The 18549-nt window shown below is 49.2% G+C and overlaps 6 protein-coding genes across 6 annotated transcripts; 1 reads left to right on the top strand and 5 right to left on the bottom strand.

The window, feature by feature from the left end:
* Nucleotides 1–27: 27 nt before the first annotated feature.
* Nucleotides 28–989, top strand: BO83DRAFT_243460 (putative isochorismatase family hydrolase). Its single transcript, XM_025526986.1, has 4 exons — nucleotides 28–128; nucleotides 208–223; nucleotides 309–362; nucleotides 435–989. The coding sequence occupies exons 1-4, from the start codon at nucleotides 98–100 to the stop codon at nucleotides 664–666; spliced, it is 333 nt and encodes a 110-aa protein (XP_025389106.1). The 5' UTR covers nucleotides 28–97; the 3' UTR covers nucleotides 667–989.
* A 90-nt stretch (nucleotides 990–1079) lies between these two features.
* BO83DRAFT_425869 (uncharacterized protein) lies at nucleotides 1080–2821 on the bottom strand (the record flags this gene model as incomplete). Its single annotated transcript, XM_025535234.1, has 2 exons — nucleotides 1080–2545; nucleotides 2620–2821. The coding sequence occupies 2 exons, from the start codon at nucleotides 2819–2821 to the stop codon at nucleotides 1080–1082; spliced, it is 1668 nt and encodes a 555-aa protein (XP_025389105.1).
* A 982-nt stretch (nucleotides 2822–3803) lies between these two features.
* BO83DRAFT_335511 (SGNH/GDSL hydrolase family protein) lies at nucleotides 3804–5027 on the bottom strand. The gene is made up of 4 exons (XM_025528414.1): nucleotides 4811–5027; nucleotides 4715–4754; nucleotides 4569–4647; nucleotides 3804–4509 (listed from the first exon to the last, which is right to left on the bottom strand). Exons 1-4 carry the CDS (start codon nucleotides 4947–4949, stop codon nucleotides 3985–3987), a joined length of 783 nt encoding a protein of 260 aa, XP_025389104.1. The 5' UTR covers nucleotides 4950–5027; the 3' UTR covers nucleotides 3804–3984.
* A 146-nt stretch (nucleotides 5028–5173) lies between these two features.
* Nucleotides 5174–7188, bottom strand: BO83DRAFT_377420 (feruloyl esterase B precursor). The gene is made up of 4 exons (XM_025530987.1): nucleotides 6773–7188; nucleotides 6670–6718; nucleotides 5651–6603; nucleotides 5174–5598 (listed from the first exon to the last, which is right to left on the bottom strand). Exons 1-4 carry the CDS (start codon nucleotides 7114–7116, stop codon nucleotides 5274–5276), a joined length of 1671 nt encoding a protein of 556 aa, XP_025389103.1. The 5' UTR covers nucleotides 7117–7188; the 3' UTR covers nucleotides 5174–5273.
* Nucleotides 7189–9040: 1852 nt separating this feature from the next.
* On the bottom strand, nucleotides 9041–11053 carry BO83DRAFT_335506 (putative MFS transporter). Its single transcript, XM_025528413.1, has 4 exons — nucleotides 10545–11053; nucleotides 10061–10484; nucleotides 9269–10010; nucleotides 9041–9212 (listed from the first exon to the last, which is right to left on the bottom strand). Exons 1-4 carry the CDS (start codon nucleotides 10797–10799, stop codon nucleotides 9080–9082), a joined length of 1554 nt encoding a protein of 517 aa, XP_025389102.1. The 5' UTR covers nucleotides 10800–11053; the 3' UTR covers nucleotides 9041–9079.
* Nucleotides 11054–12364: 1311 nt separating this feature from the next.
* Nucleotides 12365–13198, bottom strand: BO83DRAFT_407334 (putative endo-1,4-beta-glucanase; the record flags this gene model as incomplete). The annotated part of the gene is made up of 1 exon (XM_025533949.1): nucleotides 12365–13198. One exon carries the CDS (start codon nucleotides 13196–13198, stop codon nucleotides 12365–12367), a length of 834 nt encoding a protein of 277 aa, XP_025389101.1.
* Between the last annotated feature and the right edge of the window lie 5351 nt (nucleotides 13199–18549).

The following is an 18549-nucleotide window of genomic DNA, read 5'->3' as shown; positions in this document are numbered from 1 at the left end:
TTCTCCTATCATTCTCATCTCATCTCACAACTACATACTCTCCCTCAACCAACAATCCCAAAACCCATTGAACGCACCCCAAACAAAGCAAATCAAAATGGCCTCCCTATCCCGCGTAACCCGCATCAGTACGTCCCCACCAACCCTACCTCCTCTACACTTACCACAAACAAACCTTCCAACTAACCACCCGCCCACCCACCACAGATAACCCAGCCCTCTTGTACGCCCCATCTTCCCCAATCCCCATTCCAATCCCCTTCTACTCCCCCAAACACCGCCCCCTCTAACACCACCACCAAACACAGTATCTGCGACCTCCAAGAGAAATTCCGGCACGCGATCTACGAATTCCCCAAAGTGTACGCCTACCCCCTTCCCCCCCTCCCTAACCACCACCACCACCACCTAACCAACCAAAACCTACATCATAGTATAAGCACAACAACCAAACTCCTCCGCGCCAGCACACCCCTCAACATTCCCATCTACATCACCACCCAATCGCGGAGCAAACTCGGGCCTACAGTGCCCGAACTCACCACCCACCTAACCTCCAACCCACTCGTGCGCGCCGACCTGGACAAGACGCTCTTCTCAATGATAACCCCGAGATGGAATCCCTTCTCCCCTCCCCCGAGAAAGGGGAAAAGAGCTTGGATGTGATCATCGTGGGGATTGAGACGCATATCTGTGTGTTGCAGACGACGATGGATCTGCTTCGGAGAGGACACAGGGTGTATGTGTGCTTGGATGGGGTGAGTAGTGTGAATAAGGAGGAGAGGGGGGTTGCGGTGGCGAGGATGAGGGATGCGGGGGCCATAGTGACGACGAGTGAGAGTTTGTTGTTTGAGATGTTGGGGGATGCTGGACATGAGGGGTTTAGGGGGTGAGTGGGTTGGTTAGGGAGATGAAGGAGGAGACGAGGGGGGCGGTGGAGGGGTTGGCTAAGATTTAAGTAGTGGGTTTTATTATATAGTGTGTGTATGCTACGAGGGAGGTATGCAGTATGCGGTACGTCAATTAGACTGACTGTCTCAAGTCATGGAAGAGATATACAAGTAACTCCCTAATTTGTTTCATTTAGGGGTCATTGCTGTCCGACCCGGTGGCTGCGTGGTGTTGAGCCAGCCAAATGCAGACGCCCCGCCAACTGGATTGCTGGGCCACTGCTTGCTCGTGCGTGTCCCGTCCGGCGACGCTCGGGTCGACACGGGCTGGGATGGCCCTGAGGTCGGCGCATAGTCGGTACCAGAACTACTGGGAACGGTTGTGGCTGTAGGCACCCGTGTGGATGATTTCGTGGGCCGCAGTACTTTCATCGTACGGCCACGGGTGGCCTTGCCCGTAGCAGAAGCGTTCGGGTCTGGCTTGGAATCGCGTTTCCACGAGCCCCAGACTCCGGCTGCCTCCACCCGTGCTAGGCCACTCGCCTGAGTGTCGACTTCTGCGGCGGACTTTGGTTCCTTCTGCGTATCAGTGTCTGTTGACACCTCTTGGGTCTCCGGATGAGCCTTTCGACTCTCCTCGGAGCCCTCAAGAGACTCTCTTGCGGAGGCAGAGGTGGAGGTAGCCCGGCGAGAGAGGCTGGGAGGACGTCCAATCACGCCAAACGTTGCATGGCCATTTGTATCCGCTTGGATGTCCTCGTGGACAGAACGAACCTTCCGCCCGACGCGGGTGGCCTCGGAAATCGTGGACAACGACTTGAAGACCGCATCATCCTCGGGGCGCACCAAGGGAATGGATACCTTGTTCCTCTCATCATCGACCATGATGATCTTGTCTTGTGAAAACAGCACATCAGCGTTGTGGGACCGGAGGACGTCGCTTCCCAGGACAATCTGGATCGCAGTGTCACCGGGCTCAACCTCGCGAATTAGAAACCGAACGGTCAAAGTAGGCACTTGAGGTTCGGGGCTGCTGGACCGCGAAGACGCTTGGTGCACACTAGCTTCGGGAAGGTAGATTGGGAGCTTGATATACTGCACATCCCCCTCGTACACAACTTGATCTGCCAACCCAAGCGTCTGAACCATCGGGTATCCTAGTGACGAAGTATACGAGCCCGAGCAGACAGCAGCATACAAGAGAGAGTCATTGGAGAAGGTTGTAGTCAGCCAGCACCGAATGATGCATGGCACAGGGCCCAGGAGGAACAGTCCAGGCGGAGGAATGAGCGGCGAACCACCGACAGAGCTCATCATCCTACTAGTCGTTTCAAGGCCCAGACTGCTGGTACGAGCAGAGTGGTGGGAGTGTCCGGAAGAGCTTTGCCTTCCATCTGATCGATGAGACAAGGACCGCTCCGTCAGGGGATGGCTCCCGAGACCGCTGCCGGTGCGGAGTGGCAGCTCACTGCTAGATCGATTGGCCTGCCCGTAGTACCCATGGATGGCACTTTCATCGAACCTCACACTGTTCGCCCTGGAAGTGCCTCGTCGCGGCTCCTCCTCATTGTCGAGACCCATTGTAGAGACGGCCCCGTGATGGTGTCCCTGATCGAAGCCCTTGAAAGCGTCCGCGGGGGTATGGAAGACCGGCTCTACAGAAGACAGCGCATCAGCCATGCTCGAACCACATGCTTGCGAAGATCCAGAAGAAGAAACTATCACACACCTGTGGGGATTGTGCCCCCAACGGAGCTAGGAAACGGCGACAAAGGACCCCAAACACTCCTCAGCTTTGCATCCTCGTCCCTCCGTCGTTCCAGTCTCGCGATACGCTCCGCCTGTTCAAACTGTGTGGCGTGGAGCTCCTTCAGCTCTTCGAAAACGCGCCAGATATCGTCGCGGGAGGCAAAGGGATACTGGGCATCCATATCCAGACGAAAGTAACACGAGACGCTGGATGGTGGCGACACACAAGAACGTCAATCGAAAAGAGAAGGCTGAAAGGTGTCTACCAGACCAGACCGACCAGATCCGTTGACCAATCGAGTTTATTCACTTCTCCGCAATAACTGCTATCCTAGTCCAGCTGCTTCTAATAGCCCGCTTTGTCCTCAAATCCTCCTCCCTCGTGCTGTGTGACGGCCAAACGGCCGTCCACCCGGTTTGCTAAGAACGAGTATCCGCGAATCCGATCAAAGACATATAAAAAATCTAATGGCGGAAGTACTGTGGTAAGAAGACTCGAACGATCGTGCCACACAAACGACGGCGGCGGGAAGGAAGCGGGAAGCGCTTATGGTATATGGGACGGAGGTTGGCCCAAGATGGTGGGAATGCGGGATAGAGCCAGGCGACAGCGGAGTTGTTCCAAAGTTCAGAGGGTTGATTATAAAGAGCCGTAGATGAAGATGTTTCGTGGTAGAGCTGTATTAGAGACAATATAACGGAGTTCGTGCGATGGTCGGCTTTCGTGAAGGGGATCGAGGGAGGCGAGGAATGGGCGGAGGGTTTCTGGGGATGTTCTTTGCAAAGGAAGGAGTCGAAGGAAAAGGATGTCGCTAAAAGAGAGGCAAAGGCAGAGGCAGAAACACTTTTCTTGGTCGTGAGGAGGGTGGAGCGGAGAAATGGTCGAGTAGATAGCAGAGAGGCACAGTGGAGAGGAAGAAGACAGAATGGGGGGAAGAGAAGTTGCAAGGCAGGAAGTTGCCGTCGGACCGGATTTCATGAGGGGATCGCAATCCAACGCCCGCCAGCCAACCAGCGGCCGCCATGCACTGGATCTAGACCGCTTTCATCCAAAGCCTTATTTTGCTACTATTCATTCTTTGTCAAAGGAGCCAAAGACAGTGGACTCGACCGGTCCTTTGCTTCTGATCTGAAAATCCACATTCACGATGTTCTCAGCTGACTGCAACAGTACTGTGTTCTATCATATTCCACGGCTTGTGCATCGGTTCTCTTAGTATTTAATCTAGATGATCAGTTCTCTATTAATTATCCATCATTCGAAGCCGTATACCACACAGCAGATGAGACGATACTCCTACTAGTAGCACTAGCACGAGCATCTCCAATGATGCAAGCCGAGCCCCTATTTCGGCGCCAACGCCCAAGGAGGGAACACATAAGGAAGGTTCTCCGGCACCTGATCGGGCCAGCTCTCCTGTATAGTTTTCATAACCTCCTCAAACACAATGCGATACCCATTCGCAGCCAAATGCAAGCCATCTGTAAACAGACTAGCAAACTTGGCATTTTCAGGCAAATCCCTCGACCCTACCAGCGGCTGACCCTCCTTCCAACCAACAGACGACATGAACGCGCTCCAGACATCCGCAACAGGCAGACCAAACTCTGCAGCAACTTCGCGCGCAGCCTGACCGTACGTCCTGGTATGCGCGTTGGTCCGAGTCGGATGGGGGTTCCCCTTCATAGCGTCGAACCCGGCCAATTGGTACTCGTTGATGGGGGGAGGAGTGATGATCATGATGCGAGGGTTCTGGGCCTTTGTGAGGGGGTGCTGGATGATGTTTCTGAGGTTCTGCTTGTAGGTCTCAATGGGGACGTGCTGCTCGAAGCCGGGGAGACTGGCGTCGTTGGCGCCGAGCCAGATGGTCTGGATTTGTTAGTTAGTTATGAGGGTTATGGGGAGGGCGTATGCTAGGGAATTAGTACCATGAGTCGAACGTTGGCGCGCTCTGGTGAAGGAAAGCACTTGGGGAAGGCTTTGAGGGCATGGAGGGTGTTGTATCCGCTGTGGACGAGTCAGTGGCTGTTGTTGTTTCTATTTGTTGCTTCAATCCTATTGTTGAGGAACGCACGCTAATCCACGGTTCACCACGTCCAGACGGCGCGCGTAGGCTACAAGGTATCAGTATATGTCTGCTTAAAGAGAGCATTGGGCATTTATTGCCTACCATTCTGCAACGCTGGGGAAAACCCGAATCCCATGTCCTGGGCATTGGAATACTCGGTAATGGAGTCGCCGAAGAGGAAGAATTGGTCATAAGGCGTGTAAACGCCTTCTTCCTCGGCAGCTGCAACGGTGTTGGACATTGTGGTGTATACTGATGGTGCGCTTGTCTAGCAAAAAAAGAAGTTGTCTATGGGAAGGTGAAAGAAAGATGAAGAAAGTGAATTGGTGAGTGCGGAGACTCTGGCGGGCGGAGGGGCTCGCAGTATAACAGAAAGTCCGATAACCGATAAACGGAGGGGCCGCTGTTGATCAGTTTCTCCACCAACGAGCTGGCCCATTTTCTAAAAAGCTTCTCAAATTTAAGGTCGGATCATTTCAACAATTCATTTGGCGCTTATATACACAAATGTTCTCCGTTGAGCGAAAGCATCATCTACACAAAGTTGTCCCCAGTGTCAGTGCCATTACAGCTCTCTGCACTCCCAATTTTCCGCAGCGTTAATATCCCCCAAGCCTTTGTATTGAGCCTCTGCAGGATACACACACAATGGACGCTGACGATATACACCCTCTTCCGGATTCTCGTCATTCACGAACTTTGTCGCAATCAACTCATTTGGACTAGTTCCATTTTCCACCCAGTCCATCATGGCAAGGACTACATCGTGTTTTGCATCCTCGTGCCCAGGTACGCTGTGGATGTTTCCGTCTCTCCCAAGGCTTGAAGACTGGCCGTCTCCTGCAATAACCCAAGGAGCGTTCATCAAATCAGATGTGCCTCCACAGTGACTGGGAACGTCAGTAACTGGCAATATGACTCGAAGTACGACGATAGACTCACCCCATTCCGGGAATCAGATAGAAGCGATAGAAATCATCCAGGTTTATTTCCTTCGGCCGTAAAGCATTGACGACCTGGTCATAGAAATAGATGCTCGAGCCTGCAGCGATAGACCAGTCTGACCAGCCATGATAGTGGAGAAGTTTGCCCCCTTTGTTATAGAAAGGGGAGAGGTCGTAGTCATCTGTTGTGGCATTTCCAGGGTTCAGCTCATCCGATAACTTGATCAGTTCGGGGTTCCAATCCTCCCATCTCCAGTCATCGCCCAGCTGGAGCATCCATTTGACGTAGTCAGTACCCAGTCTCGAGGGAGAAGAGACCAAGCCGCTCCACTTCCACTCGCTGCTCAGAGTAAGATGTGGGAAAACGAATGTGTGATTTGCTTCCACCCAGTCGCTGTGGAGCTTGTAGACCGTCTTGATCTGCTCTGTGTTCAGGCAAGCGGAGGGATCTTTGGCGTCATCCGCACACAGAAGAGCTTCTGGATGGAAGATACACGCATCCGGATTCATGACGATATTGTCCTCCACCCCGTCTTGGGGATCACATTGGTGAATAACCTCGTGGGCCAAAAGATCAATATGTTCGTTCGACAGATGATGTAGCGACTCTGCTGGTGAGTTCCAAATACCAACAATCATGTTCCATAGTTGCAGATGAGTCGTCCACCAAGCGGGAGCTCCAGCAATCACTCCGTCGAAATCATCAGGGAACATCTCCACTTCCTTGAGACCCTGCTTTCCACCGGCAGAGCAGCCGCGATAATAGCTGTAGGCAATCTTCTTTCCATAGTACTGCTCCGTCACAGACTTGCCATTGACAACTGCATCGTGCATGGCCCTGTAGCCCCAGTTGGCGAGAGCTTCTTGGTTATGGTACGCCCACTCGGCACCGGAGCTCTCATGGCCTGTATTTGTAGATACAGCAGCGAATCCATACCAAGAGGCATCGATCTATCCAAGTAATCAGTGTATAAGCGACTCTTCATAGACTCAGTGAGGGGAGAGGATTGAACATACAATAGATCCCCAACTAACACTTCCCGAGAAACCCCCATTTCCCGCCGTCCTGTACACACCTTAGCACACAATGCACCCACCAGACAATCCAACAAATACTTACAAGAACCTCCCATTCCAATCATCCGGCAACACCACCCCCACACTATGTTCCGTCTCCCCAGGCAGGGTCAAATTCGCCTGAAAGACACAAGCGCTCCTGGGCAGCACATACGACGAGATCCTAAAGGCGCCAGAATTGTGCTCAAGCGGAGGGATGAAGCTATCATCAGCATCATAATGGGAAGCATAAAGGACCTTCGACCCCTCCGGCAGCAATGACTTGATAGCGTCGGCCGAGCAATCGAATGCGCCGCCAGAGGTGGGGGCCCGAGTGGGTGGCGCAAATTGGCTCAGCAATGGAACCTTGAAGAGGAGTATCGTCTGGAGAAGATCAAGGAGAAACATGTTCCAGCTGTTCTATAAGCTTAAGCTCTGCTCTCCTATTACACCATGATCGTCATAGCTCTCGCGTGGGTTGCATCTCTGCTGCCTGCTGAGTGCTGGGGGAGTAGCTTTTCGCGCTTAACCGTTTTGGTCAGGTTCGTCCATGTTATCCCCGACTCCACTCTCGGAGATAAGGATCATTGTACATGCAATATCGACATCATACTGAGTTTCAACTTGGTAGCTATGATGGACGAATGTAAGTTTGAGATAATTTATCCCTGCTCGTATTATTTATAGGAACCAAGACGGGGAACCCTGGGCCGGAGTAACATTTAACAATATGCTTTTGTGAACCGGAGGATCAACATGGGGAAGAAATGCGGGGGAGTTTGTTTCAGGGATTTACAACAGTCCCTGTGCGAGATTTGAGGTAATTCATTGTTGAGTTTCACGGTGACTTCTTGGCCTGATTTCAAAACTCACGGGGATTGAAAATATGACCTCGGTGACTCCTAGATACGAGTGTGTGGAGAGATTCGTGGGGTGTGGAGAGTGCGGAGGATGATCATTGCTGATGTGGTCTGGGGGATGATCCTCGGTTCTGTTACGCTGTTGGGCTGGCAGATGCGTGGAGTCGACGCAGCTAGAACTGTTGGCATTCAGCCTTACAAATCAGTGCTGTTGGATGTCCTTGGCCTTCTTAGGGTGTCCACGGGGTGTGGGATATGAGGTGTGGAATGGGATATCGTCGTCAATGATACCCTCATTCTTTGTTATGGTAGATGGCCCTAGGTGGTGATGCAACATACATCATCACTTTGAGTACTATCACAAATACATCCGTACACTTTTGATAATGTAGTTAGTAATCTATAGCGATAACGTACCCTAGTTATCTTCTACTCAGTAACCAGCCCAGTGAACCCACACCTCATCCCCAGACAAGCAGCTCATCCCAAAGCATGTATAGTTCCACAGCACATCCACAACACATCCTCCACAAATCTACAAAACATCTCACCTACCTAACAGACCCCAACATCCACAGCAACCCACAGTAATCCCCAAAAACCACCACACCGACACCGACACCCAGTGGAGACACGACCAAGACACACAATACACCAATCCCACCGCTCAACAAGCACAAAGACCCTCTGTCCCTCACTCCCCCCACACAAGTCCCCATCAGCAAGAACGAGATATTAACACGCCCCTCCTGTGGGAAACGAAGGATTACCCAACTGGCCTCCCCACAGTGCCACGTTCCCTCTCGTGGCGTCAACTATTGACTCTCTGGCGTTAAGCTGTGAGGGCTACGCCACGGTGATGTGGGTTTTGTGGGTGGGAGCTGAGTGGAGTTTTTCTTATTACCTACATAATAATATTCGGATGTGTGGAGATTCTAGGCTCATTTGAGATGCTGGTAGGTGTTTGGTGTTGGTGATTATTGGTTGATGGTGTTCACTGTTTTGGTTGTGGCGTTGGTTGGGTAGTGGTCATACTTAGGTTTTCTGCTTTAGTACCTTGGCTTAATATATTGATTTGGGTTGTGTATATGGTGTATGCAGTGTGTAGTCTGGAAGGAGAGGGTGTATGGATAGGTTAGGGTACGTGGTAGTTGTTCATATTTGCGTATATGGTAGTATCTGTTTCGAAGGTCGTGATAAAGGCTAGGTGTGTGTGTGTATAGGTTCTGGACGAGGGTATCTCATTTTGATCTATTGGTTGAGTCTGAAGGGATTTGATATCTGAATAATATACAGAAGACAGAGAGTGTGTTTAGGATTATACATAGTATAGTGATAAGTCGATATGAATAGGATTCTTTGTATACTTCTAACGTGTCGATGTATTCTATCTAAACTGAAGCTTTACAGAACCACAGACTACTACTAACATACTTCTGAGTGATATGAATGGTGATAAAATGAATTCAAGTCAAGTCATAAGAAATACATCCGTCGTAAAATACATCTAGCTAATTATGTTTGTGCCACTTCCTTCCAAGCATATGAACAGCAATGACTGGCAAGAAGCTGACAGCAAACATCAACGCACTTGAAACACCCGAGCTGGCCGCAACACCAACGTTGTCGAACATGTCGGGGAACCTATATGCCATATTAGTCTATGCTCTCACGTTTAGTTGAGACGATGGGTGACCTACCAAAACGGACCAATGAACCCCCATACCTGGCGAACAAACGTGATGAAAACACCAACACTGCCCGAATCTTCCGGATAGCAGTCCACCGCATAAGTGACCAGAACGGTCGTCACAAGCTGGTTGCCAAAGGCAGCAATGGCTGTGCCGATAATTGGCGACACGACCCAGTGGTCCGGAGCAGCCTGTTCAGTGCAGACCAGGAATACAATGGCACCGACAATAGTCAGGATCACTCCTGGATAGCTGAGCCACAGGCGGTACTCGGGATCCGGCTTGTGCTGTAATTTGCGTTCACGTCGGCGCATCCAGAAGTCGGACATGGAACCTCCAATTTGCTCGCCTAGGACAGTACCGATAATAACTCCAATAAACTGAAGACCCAGCTGCTCTGCATTGAGACCGAACTTGGTTTGTAGCAGTTGGGGCACCTCGACTGTGATCATGACACTGCCGAACAAGAACACCATGGCATAGGCACAGGCAGGAATCATTACGCTAGGACGTGCGGCCATCGTCAATGGGTGGAAGAATTCGCGGAGTGTGAGTGGTGTTGGGTCAATGCGGCGGAAGGATAGATATTGAGCCTTGAAGTCGGACATGCCCTCGGTACTACCGCCAATGTAGCGGGTCTCGGGACCAAAGAATATATACAAGATGAACTGAACACCGTTGGTGATGGCCAGTACCCAGAAAATCCAACGGTATCCTACGCGGTATGTGATGAAACCGTAGATCAAGGGACCTAAAATACAGTCAGTGGGACGCAACGTTAATAATGTAGGGCAAACTGACCAACTGGAACACCCAAGGTAACCATCAATGTCCAGACACCCAGGTAACGGCCTCTGTCTTTCTTAAAGAAGGTTTCGGTAACAACGGCACTTCCAATGGCCGCTGCCGGGGAGATGAAGAAGGCCGTCAAGGCTCGACAGGCGGCCATAGAAGCGTAGGTTGGACTCTTCGCACAACCAATGTTGCATACCAAGCTGCAGATGGTAGACAGAAGGAAGATAGGGCGGCGCCCAAAGCGATTCGCCAAGGGCTTCCAGAACAGAGGTGCTCCTCCTAGAATTGCAATCTGAAGTGATGTAAGGTAGCTTGCTCTTTGCATAGAAACCCCAAGATCTTCCGCGATACTTTCATAGGCGGGGATGATGGAGGCAGTGAATGTTGCCATGCAGGCATGGAAGGCGACGAGGATGAGGTTAATCAATTTCTACGATTAAGGACATTCAGTCAGTAATTAAAAATGCAGTTGTGGAAACCGTGCTCATACCTTCCAGGTAGGCCAGTTGTACGGGTCTGCGCCCGACGGACTCGGGATAGGATCGAGGTCCAGGGTTCCATGACGCTGCAGGAGGTATTCGCGATGAGAGGGCGAAAGAGATGCCGCAGCAATCTCAGCATATGAAGAAGGTCCTTCTTCTATCTTTTCAAAGTATTCGCTGCTGTTCTTCTCGATGTGGGTCTCCTCATGGGTCTTGGGCGAGGGAGTAGACCGAACGTCCTCGGTCGTTTCGATATGAGACATGATGGCTGCCAGCAAACCACACAACAGATATATGTCTGATAGAATGAGTTGGTGAACGGAGAGTGAGGCAAGACGGCCAGTCAAAGAGGAAGTTTTTCTGGCGTCTGGGGGCCAAAAAGGGGTGAAGTGAGGAAGACGAAGTGACCTAGCGACCTGACAAGAAAAAAAAAGAGAAACCCAGATAAGAGAGGCAAAGGTTTATATGGGTCAGGCATTGCTCGTCTAGCCTCCCTCGCAATTCCCAGAGCTAGGACCACATCGAAGCACAGCGCTAATCAACTACCAAGGGTGAGTCTAGGCTGATCCATGACGGAAGAGTGGAGGGATGTACGTATCATCTCTGGGGTAGACACGATTGGGGGAAGATAGGAGGAGGAGGCTGCTGTGGAGAGAAACGTGGGGATCTGATGCTCCCCACAAACAAAAAACGCCACGCGCAGGAATAAGAGCATAATCACCAGCAAATAATAATGAGTTGCCTCCTGTGCTCCTGTCAGAACCGTTGGGTGGCAAAGAAAGGCTACGGGCGCTCGCTTAAGCCATCAGCTCGGATGTAACTGGGGGTGGGGATGGGGCTTTGAATGCATGGGGTTAGCTTCCCCCGGACACTCGGCTTTTACGATTCGACTAGGATTAGTTCTAATTAAGCGGAGGTGTTCCGGGGTAATCCAGGGTCAACTCGCCCGCATCCGTGGAGATGGCGTCAACCCCAGTCTTTTCCCTGTCGGTCCACGGGTTACTCCGGGGGGTAGGTTATAACACAGCAGGAGGTGATTAGGTACATCGAAGTTGGTGTAAGTATGCATCTTTCTTAGATACATTACATTTCCAGTAGCACAGCTCTCGTATCTCCGATCCCCACAAAGCTTGTTGTCGGAATGACTCAGAAACAAGAATGCGGAAATTCGCCGTCTGGTGAGAAAATTCCCCCCGTGGGAAACGTGGAAGGCCGCGGATACCTGAACACCAACTGGCTTTCCCTTTTCGAGCCGTCCGGTCAGCCAGGTGACCTCAAACACAGCGGAGACACACCCCCCCCCGTGGCGGCGATTAGACCGCCTTTTGATTAGTGCTTCCCATGATGGATGCTGATGAATAGCTCCAACTGGTGTGTCTGAGGAGTGCGGAGCCTGACATCGCACCTTGCTTACGCACTGCTGAGGGATCCTTCCTCTCTACCGCCCCTTGCGGTTGGACCAAACATGTGGGTTGTACGCCACATTCTTGAGCTATCAGGGCCTGCATCGAATTAGTGTCGATGCCCATATTCTTCTCCTTCTACTAGATGATGTAGATGGAGATGAAAATAATACTCTTGTTACGAACCGAAGCGATTGTTATAATTTAATATTCGACTAATCCACACGAAGAAGTGGATGCAACAGGCAGGAAACTTCCAGAAAAGCAAGAAGCGAAGGTGTAAGCAGCAATTACGCCGCTAAAACGAGCAGATTTCAAACTGACCGTCTCAATAATCCATTTCCCCCCCCTACATTGCTACAGACCAATCGGAGGGTGAGTCCATATCATGCCGACCGCAGCCACAGTTGCTCAATCAAGCCGGTTCACGATGTAGCGGACGCAGCGGTCCCCGTCACGGGTGTCCCGGATGCTGTGATGGTCGAGCTCGATTGCACAACTGACACTGCCTCCGGAATCAATGTCGGTCCAGGTACCTCGTAAGTGGACAGTGACTGGTAAATATCGATGAGGATTCCGGGGTCTGTCGGACTATACAACTCCGTACCGAGTACGCCGGAAGGCTCGGCAGTACCTGACCCGGTGACCTGGAGGTTGAAACACTGAGGATAGTTCTGTGCTCCATTCTCGCTGCTGGCCCCATGCAAGGCAATCAGTTCGTGGCGAAGAACATAATAACCGGGTGCAATATCAGGAGGAATCTCGACCAGCCATGTATTGTTGTCTGCGATCAATTGATCATCTCCCCAAGTGCCAGGCACACTCGAGTCATCAACAAGGCCAACGCCGTCAATCTTGAAGAATTCGAGCGTTGTCTTGTCTACCGTCTCGCAGCTCGAACCGCAGTTGGCAAGATAGCTGATGACTGGTCCGTGGTGGCTGTCAGGCCAGGTGGTCCATTGAAGACTGATCTTGTCCCCTGCGGCAATAACTGCATGCCCCTCGGCATTAGTGGCATCCAGGTGGCAGATGATATCATCCGTGCCATATTCGTCCGGCGTAATGAATCCGTTCGCAGTGTTCGGTGTCTGCCATGCGACTACCACCGGAGGATCTGAATTGTAGGGATCCGAGTTGATGTCCCAGCCACGGTAGGAGACACCATTGATGACAATATTGCTCACATGGCCGTGAGCAGCTATTTCAGCAGTAAGGGAGAGGAGGGTTGCCAGACAGCTGACGGTATTTGCTTCCTTCATCTCGATGCAACCAAAGAATAATGAGAAATTTCCAGTTTTGGTGTTTGAGGCGCTGCTCTGGTTTGAACTGTTCTTTCGTCGACGTCGACAGGATCAAGGCTGACTTTATGTCTTTCTTCATCCCTAGGGTTATGAATAGTCGTCCCCACACAGCTCATGAATTGCCTTATTCTTTTCATTACTGCGTCTGACTCGATGCCACAATGAGATTTTACCCGTGAAGAAGGCATGACATCCGTTTCTCCAAACATCCTTCCCCACGTTCTCCGGCTCAATTGCCGTTCCCAAGAAAGAACTCAACAAATCAGATTCACAATCCTATGCGCACAATGAAGGCCAAGACGAGATCATATAACTTCTGGTCACGCTAGACATGTTATGGTGGGATGCCGACCACGGATTGACAAAACTGGGGCATGAGGTATACACACCAGCAGCTGCTCAGTTGGCTGCAGACGCACCGTTCAATGGTATCGCGGAAGTCATATCATGCCCAGAAATTTGTGACTTAAACCAGGCATCTTCTGCAGATCTATACCGATTCTTCCACGGAAATCTTTGCCAAGATGCATCGGCGGAGGTTGAGAATCTGCCGTGTCCGCTTCCAGATAGGAAAGCACCCATGTTCAGAGAGTGTGTTCGCATATACGATAATAACAGGCCCCGAATTGGACCAAGTGAACCCTCAAGATATCATGCTGGCTGCCTACACATTGTACGCAGGACTAGCAACAATCGTTAAGACGCAGATAGACTGCTCAATCTTCAGACTAACAGCCACTAGGTCCACTTCGATGAAGAAAGTATTGAAGCAGGGCAATGCATAAACTTTAATGTCACTTCATGGTGCAGATACATGTCTGCTGCAGGGATCAGGGAAAAACGGATATGCGGGGACGTCTTCCGAGAGTCCATCGCAGGCTCGATTTCTTGGCCTCGATCATCTGATGCATGCAAAGAGCCTATACTGCAATCTCGGCATAAACCCTCAACAAAAACTGCAGATCACAAAAGGCCGGCGGGTAATACAGCGAAGTTCCATGTAGACAATAATCACAGGAGCGGAGCAGTACTACTCAAATCATCCAAATTCGTTGAACCCCAAGAGTAGGGGCTCGCCTGACATGCTAATTATTCCCCCTCCTCCTTCTAGTTACCTAGCACTTCATAAAAAAAAAAAAAAAAAAAAACAAACCACATCAACTATCAAAAGAGAGGTCGACGAGTTTCCCTTATTATCCGAACATAGCGGACATCAGCTCTCATAAGCAGCTATTGTTCTGTCAAGCGCAAACACAAGGTAATAATCTCTGTGTGATTCAAATTGGTATTTGTCAGAACCTGAAGCATCATCAACAAGAACATTCGCATATGCCTGCGATAATCCACCTATCTTAGTACGCGCATGTAATGTAAATAGAAGTTCACATAGCGGAACTCACGATTAATGATTGGTTCATTTTCTGCAGGTCAGATAGCACCAAGGATCTTTTCCCAACTGCGTTGACATACCACTTCTCTGTGGTAACCCTGGCCAGAAATCTTGAGATCTCAGCAATGGCCTCCTATCGTTAGCATATTCTATTCCTAGTTAAGAAGGGGCATTCTTACGCGATCCCAGCTTAGTAGAATTCGCCCTGCATCATCATCAAAATCAGGACTTCCGACATTCTTCGCCTCCTTCGCGGCTTCATCCACGGCGGTCACTATTTTTTTCGAACAGCTGTCGATCAACTAAGTAGGCTGTTAAGAGTGTTGAATAGAAGGGTACGCTCAAGGAAACTTACTTCCACTACTTCACTCTGAGGAACCCCGAATAAGGCCTGGTCACAATTTTTAAACAAAATATATAATCGTCCATTGAGGGTCAGTGAGATTGTGGATTGAGCTATCGCACCAACAACCAGAGTGATTAACAGCAGATGGAGCTTCATAGTTAGCAGCGAGGAGTTAATGAGTAGATGATGATTGCTAGAAGAACTCTGATATCTTTTCAGCAAAGGCAGGCACCTTGTGGTATTTAAATAGTCAAAATCAGAACTATTGTGTAGGGTCAGACGCTTTGTACGGAGTATCTATTTGCGGCTCGAACATATACAGAAATCCGGGATCGACGTGCCGGTGAACAACCCTTCCTAATGCTTTCTCGTGACCCGCTCCCCTATTATCTACTGTATGGTTTCTTCTGCTGCATGCTGAAACCAGCCTGACATGCATTTCAAATTACCAAGCCACTAAGCCTTAAGTATTGACACACAGCTCAAGACAGGATTGGTCTAGGCTAACCCTGTCGTAGCTAGCTTTCTTACGATGTCGACCACGTAGAAAATTTCGGTATAGAGCTGAGGTCTCACGTCAGGTACTCTCTCAGCAGTTGTATTTGTTCTTATGGATGTCATTAAGTGATTTCTAAATAATAATGGTGGGTACTGTCACGGGCCACTTGAAATCGGGGCTGAGAAGAAGGTTGAGGCCGCCTGAATACACTATGGCCTACCCTAGGTTGCCAAATACCCCTCAATATGTCTTATCGCGTAACAGCATAGGAAGAAACAGTACCTTAGCAAATGCATCTTATGCAGTAGTAGTGTCAACTATTATGCATAGCGCCGAATTAGGACTCCCCAAATCATCCAACGAAGAATATTCATTGGTGAATGAAGAGCTATCTTTACGTAGGAAAGATTTGAGTGTCCTTGTGAATGAAAGCTGAACTTGGAGGTTACACACAATCAAGTAGGATGTCCAAATACCATTGTTCCTCTACTTAATCTCACCTCAATCTGACCATCCTAGCATACCATGTAAGATGTGCCACATAAGTCGCCCCCGCAGGAATTTGGAATGTTGCATGATTCCAAATTTGATTGTGTGTCTTTAGACTAGCGTATTACTTCTTGTGCATTGCATGTCTCTTATGACCTTACTCCGTAGTATGTGTCCCTTGATATTGACTGGCCATAGTTCAGGATGTCTCTTCAATAACTAACATATTAAGACACCCCACGCAAAAATTGTCCCAGAGACATTTCTTCTCTACCACATAGTTATCAGAAGACATCAGTGAACACGAAGGGGACATAGAGGCTACCTTCGCCCTACGAGGCGTAGCGCTTCCCGAATCCCCCCTTCAACTTCCGTTACAGTCTGAGAGGAAGTCAAAGAAGGCTTACTTGTCATTTTAGAAAATGGCATTTAGGAGGGCGAGATCTTAACCTTGGGGACATAATCAACGTGAATCTAAGCCAGTGTATATATTCTTCGGGGGCCGCCTGAGCTTCTCTTTTTTCTTTTTTTTTTTCCCAAGCTTGTCTGCTCGGCTATAATGACGAGCATCTATAGCCAAAAGGTATGGCGATCAGTTGTCTATCTCAATTCAGAGCGGAGATATCTGTAGCTTTATACATAGTATATAAGTATCTTGTACTCTCTTCACCTGGATCCCTAATTTACTCCCATCGCAGTCCTTCATTGCTTGAGAATCCTGAAGACACTACTTCTGACATGATTTTAATAGACCTTCGTATCTCATACTTGTCTTAGTATAGTAAGGGTTGCACTGCTACAAGACCAAGCCCCGTAGAGGAAAAGAACCCATTTCAAAGTCCATGCCACTGCCACTGAGAGCTCGGGTCCAGACCCCAACATTGATGCTATCCACCAGGCACAGAATACCAGCTACACTCTACAGATAAGTAGTCTAAAGTAAAGATAATATAGTTATTATTTATTAGTCACAAGAATTATTTTAGTCTCATCTAACTTTCGCTATATAATTCCCGTGTACTGCCACTGAGATATTTAGACTTTCTGCTTGAGCAGGTATGATACTCTATGGGCAGCTCATCCTCGTCAATAACAGACTTCTCAACCTACTAATTATTAACACTAGACTCGTCGCTGTCTTCCGGCTCGTGGGTCAAGTTCTTATCAAGCTCATTAATCAACAATATCTCACTGACATTAAAGCTGGAATTGCCTTCATTCTAATCTTCACTGTTATTATATCCAGTTGATTAGGTATGAGATGTGATTATCAAGACGCAGGATCAGAAAGGAAAGGCTGTATATATAGATAAAAGCAAGGGTGTTGAGGCATACAGCGATGAGGAGAGTGGGAAGTTAGATAGAAAATAATGGATAATACTAGAGGGCAGAGAAAAAAAAAAGAAGAAATGAGAGATAAAAGCATACTGATTTCTAACCCAGATAATAGCAGGATTACTGAAATAAGAATAAACTGCCGCAATCCAAGATGGAATGGTCAAGAGTCTTGTCCATTCCAAATGCACCTTCTACACCCGCTGTGGCCCACGGCATCACCAAATCTGACCTGTAACAACAGAGCTGTCAGGAAGACTCACACCCCTCGATCACACATCCCTCAACACTAGTCATCTTTCTACCTTATGATACACATTATGGCCAAATGCTACGGAGTACTTACTCACAAATGCAAGGCTCGGATACTCTGTTAGTAAAGCGTGTCCTTTGCTACGGAGTTCCTAGGTGAGGGGAAATTTGGATACGGGATGCGGAGGGATACGGCTAATCTACATTCTAGGAAAGATGGTAGGAGATGATATGGGTGGGTTATTCTTCCAGATGGTGTCGAGTCCCATTGTTGATGAGGTAGGTTGTTGAAAGAGAGGGCAGTAAGTTGATGGGGACAGTGGGAGCGACCTTGTTTGTATGCGGGGTGTTTCATGGCGGTTTCATGGGTTCCGTGGGTGGAATATATATGGATGGGCTCTTTATCTTGGTTTCAGGACAAGAGTCCTTGTTTCAGGATATCTGCTGTGAGGAGAGGAGAGTTTATATGGTAATGGAATGTCGGTTAGGGCCATGGTTCCGTGAGTGGTCTTGTTATTGGTAGAAATGGTCGATGATAGTTGTTGCAACAAGTAACCTTGCCATACGATCGGGATTTGATTATCGGAATTCCACGTACGCTGTATATGTAGATCCGAAAAGGTCTATGGTGGCGGATACGTCATAACGCGTTGGGTATTGAACTGTATTTGGGGCTGGAGTAGGCTTTCATTGGTGGTTTGGATATAAGTCTCCGCAGATGATTGATTATCGCTGTCCAACCGGACACTGAAGCTATCTTTGTCTTGGAGATGGGTGGGTGAAAGATCGGTGGCAGTTGGGGTATGGCACGACTTGTGGGACAAGCTTAAGATTTTATACATCATGTTTGTACTGTTGAACCAGGCAACCTTGCAAGTTTATTGATAAAGTATGATCAGTGAAGCTACTCACCTCCCGTCTCCTAATAATGAAGCCTAAAGAACGGCATCAAGATCTTGGTAGCTGTGCAGAGTGGCAAAGTATACATTGCCATGCAT

The sequence above is a fragment of the Aspergillus eucalypticola genome, assembly GCF_003184535.1.
Source record: "Aspergillus eucalypticola CBS 122712 chromosome Unknown BO83scaffold_9, whole genome shotgun sequence".
NCBI classification, from domain to species: Eukaryota; Fungi; Ascomycota; class Eurotiomycetes; order Eurotiales; family Aspergillaceae; genus Aspergillus; species Aspergillus eucalypticola.
The sequence above is the reverse complement of the archived record's forward strand: the minus strand, read 5'-3'. Positions and strand labels throughout refer to the sequence as shown.

Excerpts from the sequence above, each read along its gene's own strand:
- BO83DRAFT_243460 (XM_025526986.1), top strand. The coding sequence starts at position 98 with ATGGCCTCCCTATCCCGCGTAACCCGCATCA. Across the intron at positions 363-434 it reads ATCTACGAATTCCCCAAAGT|TATAAGCACAACAACCAAAC; the intron begins GTACGCCTACCC and ends CCTACATCATAG.
- BO83DRAFT_335511 (XM_025528414.1), bottom strand. The coding sequence starts at position 4,949 with ATGTCCAACACCGTTGCAGCTGCCGAGGAAGAAGGCGTTTACACGCCT. Across the intron at positions 4,755-4,810 it reads TTCCCCAGCGTTGCAGAATG|CCTACGCGCGCCGTCTGGAC; the intron begins GTAGGCAATAAA and ends GATACCTTGTAG. Across the intron at positions 4,510-4,568 it reads GCGCCAACGTTCGACTCATG|ACCATCTGGCTCGGCGCCAA; the intron begins GTACTAATTCCC and ends TAACAAATCCAG.
- BO83DRAFT_377420 (XM_025530987.1), bottom strand. The coding sequence starts at position 7,116 with ATGTTTCTCCTTGATCTTCTCCAGACGATACTCCTCTTCAAGGTTCCA. Across the intron at positions 6,719-6,772 it reads GATTGGAATGGGAGGTTCTT|GACGGCGGGAAATGGGGGTT; the intron begins GTAAGTATTTGT and ends AGGTGTGTACAG. Across the intron at positions 5,599-5,650 it reads TATCTGATTCCCGGAATGGG|TCACTGTGGAGGCACATCTG; the intron begins GTGAGTCTATCG and ends TGACGTTCCCAG.
- BO83DRAFT_335506 (XM_025528413.1), bottom strand. The coding sequence starts at position 10,799 with ATGTCTCATATCGAAACGACCGAGGACGTTCGGTCTACTCCCTCGCCC. Across the intron at positions 10,485-10,544 it reads ACAACTGGCCTACCTGGAAG|AAATTGATTAACCTCATCCT; the intron begins GTATGAGCACGG and ends CCTTAATCGTAG. Across the intron at positions 9,213-9,268 it reads GGGTTCATTGGTCCGTTTTG|GTTCCCCGACATGTTCGACA; the intron begins GTAGGTCACCCA and ends TATGGCATATAG.